Source organism: Chenopodium album, chromosome 7, assembly GCF_948465745.1.
Source record: "Chenopodium album chromosome 7, dcCheAlbu1.1, whole genome shotgun sequence".
Classification (NCBI taxonomy): Eukaryota; Viridiplantae; Streptophyta; class Magnoliopsida; order Caryophyllales; family Amaranthaceae; genus Chenopodium; species Chenopodium album.
Window position 1 is genome coordinate 75,573,087 of NC_137840.1, and position 12,312 is coordinate 75,585,398.

General features: G+C 35.2%; 1 protein-coding gene across 1 annotated transcript; it reads right to left on the minus strand.

Moving 5' to 3' along the window:
* Positions 1–1,038: 1,038 nt before the first annotated feature.
* LOC145638601 (tubulin gamma-1 chain) lies at positions 1,039–7,731 on the minus strand. Its single transcript, XM_081689589.1, has 11 exons — positions 7,459–7,731; positions 5,819–6,019; positions 5,158–5,269; positions 4,466–4,866; positions 4,190–4,243; positions 3,942–4,046; positions 2,623–2,697; positions 2,485–2,529; positions 2,136–2,264; positions 1,361–1,465; positions 1,039–1,282 (listed from the first exon to the last, which is right to left on the minus strand). Exons 1-11 carry the CDS (start codon positions 7,585–7,587, stop codon positions 1,214–1,216), a joined length of 1,425 nt encoding a protein of 474 aa, XP_081545715.1. The 5' UTR covers positions 7,588–7,731; the 3' UTR covers positions 1,039–1,213.
* Positions 7,732–12,312: the final 4,581 nt, after the last annotated feature.

Consider the following 12,312-nt stretch of genomic DNA (forward strand, 5'->3'; position numbering starts at 1 on the left):
AAATGGTTTCGGATGTCAAGTACGTATTCTCAAGGTTATTTGGGAAGTATGATAGGTACCTAGATACATAACATTGTCGGATTCAAAAATGATATGTGGAAGCAAAATTTGAAGGCTACAATTACACAATACATTATATTTTCGAAGATTTTGGGACCTGATGAGTAATGGTAGGTCGTTTTATATTGTTTGAAACCTTGTATGAACTCTAGTCGATCATTTAAAGATCAAATGTGACATTGAATTAATGTATAGAGCTTTGCATGGACCATTGGAACTGGCTAAATTAAGAGCTTAAAGACAAAGTGAATGCTTCCAACCACCCATATTGGGTCTCATGAGGTTCATGGGAAGCACCCTAACCACTTTCCTTTTTGAGCCCGAAAAAGTAAAAAAATTGTCCAATATTGAAGGCTATAATTCACTTTTAAACCCATTTTCGAGTATATTTTCCAAAATTAAATAGAATGAAAAAAGTCCTAATAATGAGTCTACCAATAAGTCTATAAAGTCCTAATAATAAATTTTGTTGATTATATGGCATTATTGCTATTTCGAAAATATGTTGTATAATCACGAAAAGCAAAAGAATTCTAATCACTATTCAGACATCCTAGGTCCTACTAAGGTGTCAAGTTTCCTTCATCAGTTTACAAAATATTTACCACACCATTGTCTATGCATGCCTTAGTGCCTTTCATAGTTACATTTGTTGTTTACAATAAAACCTGTATTGGTGTTTGCTACTCTAAACACTATGACCCCTCATTGTTAATTTAGGTCATTCAGGACTTTCAGGTTCAAAGTGTGATTAGGTGTATTCCTGATGAGCTTCTCAAATGTCATGTTAGGCCGGTGTAACATTCCAAGTTTTTACCCAAATGGCCAATATAGATCCTGAGGCTCTACGCTGGAGGTTTGAATTCTGTCAAATTCATGCAAGCTCTACGCTGGAGGTTTGACATTCACAAGTCATGTAAATGTCTCAATTTGGCTCAGCTAGCACTTGGGCTCGGCTTAAAATGGATACTATTAAGAAAAGTTTAAACCATGAGAGGCTACACACGTCAAAAGTGTACTACATTTCTATACATATATGACAGCAAAAACTGATAATTAGATTATGCACATCAAAGTTGGATAAAGCTGATCTAAACATAAGATATCAACTGAAGATTACAATGGAACTATGAAAGTAAAGCTTCTGTCTGCCTCACACAGCCAAGTTTGGATCTACCATTCCTGCACCGCTGCCTTCCCCAGTCATAAGGTGGTCAGGATCCTGAAAAACAAGTTTAACAATAAATTTATGATGGGCAACAGACAGGACAGACAGCAATTTCAAAATTATATACATTACCTCCATTCCCCATTTGATGTAATCTGGGGATTCACATGCCTTGTATTCATCCACCAAACTCTCAATTATGTCTCTTGATTCGTCAAATTCAGATAAATCATTGTCCTGTAGGTATTACATCAAGAGTCAAACAAATCTTACTAATAAGGTATGGTTAACTTGGAATCAGAAGAGATGATTGCATACTTCTGGCTAACTTTGTTTTTATACAAGTAGAAAGTTAGCTAAACAATGACTACCTCATACTGCAGCGAAGAACAAGTGCACACAGAGCAATGCCTATAAAAATAAGGCTGCCAAAGATACTGGCATTTATTTGTCAGGAAAAAAAAAACAGTGACAGCTCCACATCACATCAAACACAAATCGGATACAGGAAGTGCACATAAAGGAGATTATGACTCTAGTAATGAAAAAGATATAGAAGTACAAGCCTATATGCCCTAAAAGTGTCTGGATGATGGCCAGGATTTAGTTCAATCCTGACTCGTGATCCAGGAAGCTAATTCTGGTCGTAAGCACAAAAGTATTGAAAATGAAAGGCAAAGAGGTTATTACAGCAAGCCATATTGACAGACAACAATATCAACTGAGTTCAATAAGATTCCAAATCAACCCAAGAAGGCACAAGCACAGATTGTGAAAAATGATGAAAAAACAAGATACAAAAACAAATAAGAAAATTGACAAACTGATAACCATGGAATGATGAAATACTTAAAGATGTACATAGTAAGAAAAATTAAAGATTTAAAGGCAAGCCACTGCTACTTACAGCAAACATTGGAAATTTTCGATAGTTGTCCAGGAAAGCTTGCTTCTTCCTCAATTTCTCGTACTGACTTAAGCACTTGCTAAAGAGATGACGGATGCTAGTGTGGCTTGCCAACATGAGACCACTTACCTAGCAAGTACAATAAAAAGAGAGATTCTCTCTGAATCACTTACACAAGGAAATGTATTAAGCTGTTATAACACTTGCTCCTATCTAGAGCAACAAAAGATGGTCTAAATCTAGAAAGACATAAAAATAAATCTCTTTTTCAGACAACCATAGATTCTAACGATGGGAGGAGACAAAAGAGAGGGAAAAAAAAAAGATTCAGTAAAAACTGAAAGTTTACCCTATGTGCTGTCTGGACATATGGTGATTTCCTGGACAGAGCAACCTGAAAGTGGAATATTTTGCAGGACAAGAAGATCAATTAGAATATTGCAAAGTGCCTTGATTAAATATGTATTTTCCAGTAAAAAAAAATAACCTGAATGCTGGCAGGACCCCACTCAATGAAATTGACCAACTTTCTTTCACGAATACGCTGCAAGCTTTCATGAACCTGATCAAGAAAAAAAAACAAACATCAGGTTCTGTTGTACTTCAAAAGATTTACCTTACATTTGGAAAATAGCAGTATTTACAATTTGTTATTTGAGTTTGAACTATGCAGAAATAATATCTGTTTGCACGGAAAACATGTCTCCATCTGAGCTCATGTCCCATAGAGATTTTTTGTTCATAGCCGCCTGTGTTATGAAACATGCTTTAGGAGAAGCCTAAGACCTTCAATTAGACTTTCTCAAAAAAGATGCCTCTTGCACCATGCAGCAAAATCTCTATTAGGTTCAATAATTAAATAGAAAAGGATAGTCCCTAAGTCTCAATATATTTCAAAACCATTACATCACACCAATTCTTTCATCACAGCTACTAATAATGGGTCTTGTCTGATTTATGTTAACATGACATTAATTAAAATGAACAGTTTTATGAACTTGGGGAAACAGAAAAGACTAAAACTGAGGGGTGTACCCATTCATTTATCCTTAACTGGCACAAAAGGTTCCAGTGATCCATTCTAAATAAGAACAACGGCATTAATAATACTATACAACGGATGTATATGCCGCTAAACACTCCACCTAATCCTCAGCTAATGTTCAATTAGCCACTTTTTGTTTAGTTTACTGTCTATTACCCCTACATCAATATATCTAATAAACACACCTTCTAACTTAGAAGTTAGAACTTGTCCTCTTCAACTAAAATAGGTATTCTCGTGTGATGTAGTCTGGTTACAACAAGAATAAGTACTCGTAATACATTTCTCAAATAACTTGAAGAGAACAAGTTCTTAATCTTATATGAAAAGTAACCACCTAATATAAAAAACTACGACAAAATATTGAAGTAATAGCTTTTCGTATTACTTCCTTTGTTCTAAAATTTTATCCCTCTTTTTACAAGTCAAAAACTTATTAAACTTACTAATTGCCCAAGTCACATGATTGATTAATGTATACACACCTGATAAAACTTTTCAAACAACTATAAGAACAACTTCATACATTGTTAATGGCACATTAAGAAGATCCGTTATATTACAAAGTAACTCTTTATAAATAGTCACCACCATGTGTCCATGTGTGTGAATTAAGTGAGAGCCATAATGACAGAGTGTGCATATCTGAATGAGCAGGCTTTACAAGTTCTCAGGCAACTGAAAAATAATGCATCAGGAAACCTCAAAGACTTATAATTACTCAGAAAAAATTACATTATCAGCAACCAAACTTTTATTACCTGGGTTGGGTCCACTTCACCTTGAATGATGTTTAAGATTGATATATACTTTGCTTGACTAGCTTCTTTGGTTCGAGCATAAGAAGAAACCATAATATTCTTAGTCTGCAGAATAAATCACAGTAACAATTAAACCATTTACAAAAGTATATTTAATTTCTTACCAAAAAAAAAAAAGCTTTTCGAATTAAATTTGCCTGAAACAACTTTTAATAGAATCATAATACAATTGTCAAAACAAAACATGCCTGAAGAAGCCTTCTCATGACATCTAGTACAGTAGTTTTTCGAATTAAATTTGCCTGAAACAAATTAGAAGCAAAGTTAGCCATAAATTGAACAGCCAGAGCTCTTAATCCTAGACTCCATTCACACTTGTATATATATATATATATATATATATATATATATATATATATATATATATATATATATATATATATATATATATATATTTGTGACATAGATTTCCAGGAAATAAAAACAAAGATCAGGTTCACATATACTTGACAATTTGACATTACCTGGCGCTCAACCGTAAGCGGAGTATATCCAGTCATAAGAAAATGGCATCTGGGTGTAGGAATCAAAGAAGCAAGAAGACCGACCAAATCATTGTTCATATACCCTGGATACCGCAATGTGGTAGTGCTGGCAGACATTACAGTAGATACCAGTGAATTGGTCTGAGCGAAAGTAGGATTTGATAGATGAAGACGTTCCACTGCAATTCTGTTTAATGCAGTATTATCCAAAACAACAACACAGTCTGCATTGAGTGTCAGACGCTTAAGCGTCAATAAAGAGTTGTACGGCTGCACCACAACATCACTCGTCTCCATCTGATTAGGAAACACACTATATGTCTGAACTAGTTTTTTGCTGTAGCGATCATTCAGGGTTTCCAGCAGATACGAACCCATACCTGTAAAAAAAAAAAAAAAAAGGTGTGAATGAGTTTAGGTCACACAATGCCATGCACAGCATAAATCTAATTCCAGCCACACTTCATGCAATTTTAAGGCACATCAATGTTCAATACTCCATTGCTTCAAACCTTAATGACCTTATTCCATTCCCATTCACAAGTATATATATTTAAAGATTCAATGCCTTCAGAGGAACCCAGAAAAATATATACAACATCACCACTTTTATAGCAGCAAGCAGAAGAAAGCAATATATTCTAAAGGTGCACAATTAGAATATTTCTGACCTGACCCTGTTCCTCCAGCAATTGAATGGCATAAAACAAAGCCTTCAAGACTATCACTTCCATCTGCTTCTCTATCAATCATGTCCATGATGTCCTCTTCAACATTCTTTCCCTAAATGTGCAAAAAGTCTACATCAAATGTAGAACCAATCCAATATCAACATACAAGAGACCAATACACTAACCTACATCATTCACATTACTTTGCATATCCCCTTGTTCAATAGAACCAAAAGCGATAATTATTTGCCTCTTGATCACTCAGACTGACCTTTAGTATGTCAACCAGCTAAGAACATTTATGTGCTGTAATAGAGGCAATCATATATACCACCCTTCACTCGTAAAGATTATATGTAATGGTGTCAGTTTTGACAATTATAGATTCAAGCTTTGATTGAAACACTTTATGTGATTTACAATCTCCCTGAATAAAAGCAAGATGTCTTGTCCCCAACCCAATCCAATTGATCATTGAGGATGTCGGTTTTGTTTACTAAAGACAACAGTATATACACAAAGCTTTCTTACAAGAAGATAGGACAGGATACTTTAAAAAGACCGGAGAAAATTAAGCCAAAAGAAATGGATAACCTTAAATAAGTAGCTTGAAAACAATAGTACAGGATGATTAAAAATGAGATTTACATCAGAGATATACCTGGTGGTATCCACTGGCCCAGTTGTTTCCAGCACCCCCTCCATGATCTGCAACGAAAACATTTTCATGATTGTAGAGATTTCGGTATTCACTATTTTGTATACCATTAATTACTCTAGGCTCCAAATCAATAAGTAATGCCCGTGGTATGTAGTGCTGGTCATCAGCTTGGTAGAAAAACACATCTTTCCTGTCGCCTCCCTGCAGATAATCCATGCAAACAGCACACAATTTTCTTAAATAAACTATACACAAGACACAGCAGACTATATAGTCTGATACAGATATAGCAGACCAACAACAATAATTAAAATGGTTGAAACAGATATGTAAAAACATAGACTATATAGTCAATACAGATATGTAAAAACATAGACTATATAGTCAGTCAATCAAAGCCTTAATCTCATAAGTGGGATCGGCTACATGAACCAAAAGTTATCATTCCGTATAGACAATATAGCGATAGAGATAATAAGTTGAGCAGTTCACTGCTTCACCATCATGGCATATACATACACCCAAATATCCAATAAACTTCAACACTCGGAAATTAACCTGCATACTCTTCCTTGATCAAAAGAGACATCACAAAATACATATGACCTATCCTATACAGAGCACTTCTATGAGCCAAGAGTTGGGGCATATCACCAACGGGCTCAAATAATCCCGGCATCCAGTGATACCTTCATATCGTGCAACAAGTCCAAACAGAATATCATATAGTGAGGTTATCTACCAAAATCACTTGTCAAACGTTTGAGTAGAACATAAGCCCAATATAGTTACATACTACAGCACTCCACCAAAATTTTCAAAGTAGGACTTAATCACTTACACAAGCCCAACAAAAACAAAAGAAATGATTAATTTCTGTACATGATGAATAACTTATCGATTGGTGAAGCGCACACACTAAGTAAAACATGAGAAAGGTTCCAAATTTAAAGACTGCCTAAAGGATATTAATTACCGGAATACTAATTAAAGATATACCAAGTCACTATATTAATTAAACTTCTCATTTCACTTCCATTATGTATGGCTGTAAATGAACAACCTTCAACACCTTATTTTATTTCGTTTTATGGTCAAATGACTATCATCCTGACAAAATTATGCGCTGCTCTAATCCATACACTAAGTCACTAATACCGAAGAAATAGCAGCTCCGTTAGCTACACATAACAATTTGACACACAAATGCTGAAAGCATACTAAAAAGGGGTTCATGCATCCAACCCCATCGTATTGGGATTTAGGCTTTGGTTGTTGTTAATGATGATGATAAACATGATAAGAACCAACATAAGCTTATCAAATTCCCAATTACAATACTCAATTCTTAAATTATACAAGCAGGCAATTCCCATAAACCCTAACTTTAGCTAAATATAGAATGATCCATCAACTAAACAGACAGTTTTTCACAAATCAAATCACGAATAACATTCTATTGTTTAATTCAACAACGAAAGTAGAAAAACCAAGGCAAAAAATAAAATCAACAAAACCCAATAATTTCCTCTCATCTCGTGAAAAATTACAAACATATAAAATCAATTTCTCATTTCAATCAACAAAAACCCTAAAAATAAAAGAAAATGGGGAAAAAAGTATTAAAAAAAGGGGGAAACCTGAGTAGCGAAATCTTCGAGAATGCCATCTTTACTGATACCGTGTTCAAGACAAAGCTGTTTCCAGAACTCCATGCCAATTTGATTTCCACATTGTCCGACTTGAAGAGTGATGATTTCTCGAGGCATTTTTGGCCGGATAATATCTAGGGTTTTTTGGGGGGTTTGGTTTAGTGTCTCACTCTCACTTTACTCTCTCTCTCTGGCGCGGAAGAGCGTTTGAAAAGAGAGGGAAACCCAAACAAAATAATGATGAAAGTGATGGGGATGTGTGAACTTAACATAAACAACAGGGAGTAATCATTGCCAATTTTGTGATTAATCAGCTGCGTTACTGTTACTCAACTAACACAGCCTTGGTTTATTTTTATTGCTTAACATCCTTTGTCATTTACTTAAAATCGTATGAGACGTTGAGTTAGGGTCTATTCTGATTTATTGAAAATGAATATTTTATAAAAGAAGAAAATTTGAAACTGAACTGAAATTAAGCCGAAGAAAACAGGCCCTTAGTTATATATATTGTATGTCGTCGGTAATTGTTTTATTTAATCCAATTAATTGGTTTTATTTAAAAAGCTTATACGTGCTCATAATTGGTGTTAATTGGTTTTATTTAAAAAGCTTATACATTTAAATGACATTGATTTTACTAATAATTTAAAAGTTAATTTATTAAACATTTGACTTGTAATATGCACCTAAAAAAGGCACATATATATACCACGAGATCCATCATTCCATCCACGTACAATATAGCTGCCTAGCGGCCTAAGCATACCATGTTTACAAGTCCAAAAGTACAGTAAAGCTAAGGGTGCGTGTTTCCGATCAATAAAGGCTGGTAAGAAACATATTATAGCTAGCTTAGCACACATTTAAATAGTAATTGCAAATTCATATATCATTCTTTAGATTCGGAAAATTGCTAGTAACACAACCAACATCGACTCAACGTGATACAAGGATGAAATTCAACTCTACTACATAGTTAATCATTAAACCGTCAAGGAGAACATAAAGATACATGAACATGAACATGAACACGAACACTAATTAGGGACGAAATCTACCACAGGAAAGCACCCATGGCAAACTTTCTCTTGTGAGCTAAATCACCCGAAACAGGCAGTCCATACTGAGTAAGCAAGCAATCAAGCCTCCATTCAGGCATGACCTCGTAGTCGGCTCGACTATACTTGGGGTAATGGACTGGCATTTGAAAGAAATGCATCTGCCATTGTTGCCCTCCTTGCTGCCCATTTACACTATTACTATGTTGTTGCCTAGTTCCTACTCGCTCCATATTGTATGTATTTTCTTTCTCCTTACTAGTCTTACACTACTTGATCTCTCTTCTAGTATAGTTTACATGCATGAAATATGATCTAGTTTATATAGCCAATTTGTGTATGTTTTTTGTGGACATTATGTTATCTAGCCCTACAATTAATATCTTGTGGAGATACCAAGGCTCGTGATTTTGGGTGTCCATCTGTCCAACTAAATTGAGTGATACACCCCTTGGGGAAGAAATTTATATTTCCTACCTAACTTTTGAAACTTTATTGTATAGAAAGATTTATATTTTCACGTTAGGAATATTACAGATGTTACTTTATGCATTGTTATTAAGTAAAGTAAAAGTATAAAACTTTTAATAACACGAATGGCTCGTGGAGTTAAGATAAATTAACGGTCGTATTAAAATAAACTAGACTATAAATCAAGACCAAAATAATGAATAATTTAAGTCTATGGGATGTTCAATTATTAGTTACGGAGTAGCACTTAGCACTGTTTAGAAATTTTGTGGTGCTAAGATGATCTAAACATTGTATTGGTGGTTGAGTAATAGTAGATGTTTAATCTGTCGCTTGGAGTTTGCTATGGTCAGATTGATCACCTATTAGGCTATTATATCCTCTTTCTTTTTTTTTTTTTTTTTTTTTTCTTTGGTGATTTAGGAAAGTTATAAGATAATCAAATTAATAAATATACAAATGGAAATTCTTTTACCAGTTTATTAATTATTTCTTTCATTCATAATATACGCCATTGAGACTTGAGAGTAATTGACTATAAATCTTCTTTAACTATTAACGTTAGATCACCTCCATAGGTCAATTTGAATTTTAAAAACTATATGTAGACTTGTAGTTAGTTATTATTTTTAACCTTTAATAGTGAAACTCAAATGTTCAATTGTCTCCCCTGTCTATATATTTAATTTATAAGTGTATAAATTAACATTTCATTTCTTCTCAAACGAGAGGTATTTCAATTTTTCCTCATGAAAGAAATACGTATAATAGTGATTTCAACACACTGTATTAGATAATTGTTTTACTACCTCCGGTCCAAATTACTCGCAACTTTGGAATATTTTATATCTCACAAATAATACCTCAAAGTTGCGAGTAATTTGGACCGGAGGTAGTAAGTCTTTTTAATAATTTTCATTGTATTTGAATCACGTAAAAATGTAATACACGTCCTCTAATTTGGTGATAGGCCTCATCTTTTGGAGTTGCTCAACCCAATGAGATCATTATTTACTTACATATTATTATTGACCACTAAAATTATTCAATTCCTGTCCAAAAAAAAATTTATTATTAGAATTAATGGGGCAAACCAGCAAAGGCTTGGAGAATTGGAGTTGCTCAACCCAAGGAGATCAATATCAATTAATTTTTTTTTATTTTATTTTTTTAAAAATGTATGAATATGACAGACCAGTAGACCACCAATCAATTTTGAGTATGTACGGAGTATAAATTTTTCTCCTTAAAATAATACAGCCCGACATCTAAATTGCAAAGTCAGAACATGTAGAAAATTACAGGCCACAAAACTTGGTTTGGGGCCTTGATGTTTCTTCTTTTAGTTATAACCACCAGTTCACCGTTAAACCTTTCCACATCACTCCCATCATTGCAAGATCTGACTTTTAGCCTATGTTCAATTCAAATGGCCTATCTAAATTTATACTCCCTCCGTTTTTTTTATATGCATCACTTGGTGATGCGCGGGGTTTTAGAAGGGTAATATAATATTGTGAGTGAATGAATAATTTATTACAGTATAAGTAAGATGGGGACCATGAAAGAGAAAGAATGTGAGGGAGAGTAGATATTTTTATTATATAAGTGGGGACCAGGAGAGAGAAATGATAAAATAATTTAAGTGGGGTTTAAAGTAAGAGAGAGAAATGATAAAATATAGTATAAAGTTTCCAAATAAGGAAGTGATGCATTTGATGGTGGCTGATTTAATCAATCATGATCAGGGTCGTTGGGATATGATGGCTCTTAACCAACACCTTACTGCTCGTGATGCTGCTTTGGCCCAAGGAATTCCCTTGAGTTGCAGGACTATTAGTGACTCTATGTACTGGTGGCCTTCGAAAAGCGGGTGCTACTCAACTAAGTCAGGTTATTGGTTGGGTCAATTAGGCGCTCATAATGGTGTGGGGGGTAGTCTTGGGCTGCCTGACTCTGAGGGGTGGAAGGCTGTGTGGAGAATTGATGGGCCGCCAAAACTTAAAAATTTTCTGTGGAGGGCGTGCTCTGATTCTTTGGCTTCAGTTGAAAGACTTACTAAGCGCCATATCCGGAGTAATGGCTGTTGCCCTCTCTGTAGACGTGAGGATGGAGTATAATTCATGCTATCTTTGATTGCCCCAATGTTAAAGGAATTTGGGACTGCTCGCCATTTGCTAATCTGTTGCTTGATGCGCCTGATTCTTCCTTTTTGCTGCGCTTTGTGTGGTTTAAATCGAAGGTCAGTTCTGATGAGTTTTTATTGTTTGCCTCGCTTTCCTGGGCTGCTTGGGCGTATAGGAACTCAGTCATTTTTGAGGAACCGTGGAAAAATCGGGATATTGGGGCTATGGGTTTTGTTCGCTTGGTTCGTGACTACAAGAAATACTCCAGCTTGGTGGGCAGTACTGTGCGTGTTGGGGGGTTCGCCCTCCCGTTCTGTTTGGGTTGTTCCTGCTGAGGGGCGCATCCGTATCAATTCTGATGCTGCTATGCTCCCTGGTGAGGTTGCAGGGCTGGGAACTGTGCTGCGTGATGATACGGGTAAGGTGTTAGCTGTGGGTGTGTGTAGAGTGGCTGGTGTTGTGGATGTGCAACTGGCTGAAACATTGGCTGTCAGGTTGGGGTTGTTAATTGCTCGTAAGCTTGAGCTGAGGTTGATCGAGGTCGAGAGTGATGCTCTATCTGTTGTGAATGCGATCAACTCAAATATTGTGGGGTTTGGCCCTTTGGATCTGTTGTATGATGATATTCGTTATCTTAGTAAATTGTTTGATTTCTTTTCTTGTAATCATGTGAAAAGGGGGGGCAATTGCGTGGCTCATTTGGCTGCTAGGCTAGAGGTTGATGTTGGTGTTGAATTGTTGTATGTTGACTCTATTCCGCAAGGTATTTCTACCTTGGCGTAGCTTGATCTTTTTTAATTCCTAATCCGTGCTCGCTGAGCGCTTTCTTTCAAAAAAAAATGCATATAAAAAAAAACGGAGGGAGTACTTCCTATTTTGATTAAACTCTAACCTTATTTGTATACAAATTCTAAACAAAAAAATTAATTAACTGAGTCATCGGATTTATAAAAATACAAAATTTTCAAATACTGAGTCATGAGATGTGGGCCGAAATCTCCAAAATTCTCAAAAAGCCTTCAATTTTGGAGTTTTTTTTACTTTTTTTAACCTAGAAATAAAAATTGCCCGAAACGTTTGCCATGATCCCTAATACCCTCCTGGAGTCCAATTGGCTAGGTGGAACCATCCAATTTGCCTTTAAACGACCAATTTACTGGTTTACAACTTGCACCGATTTCATT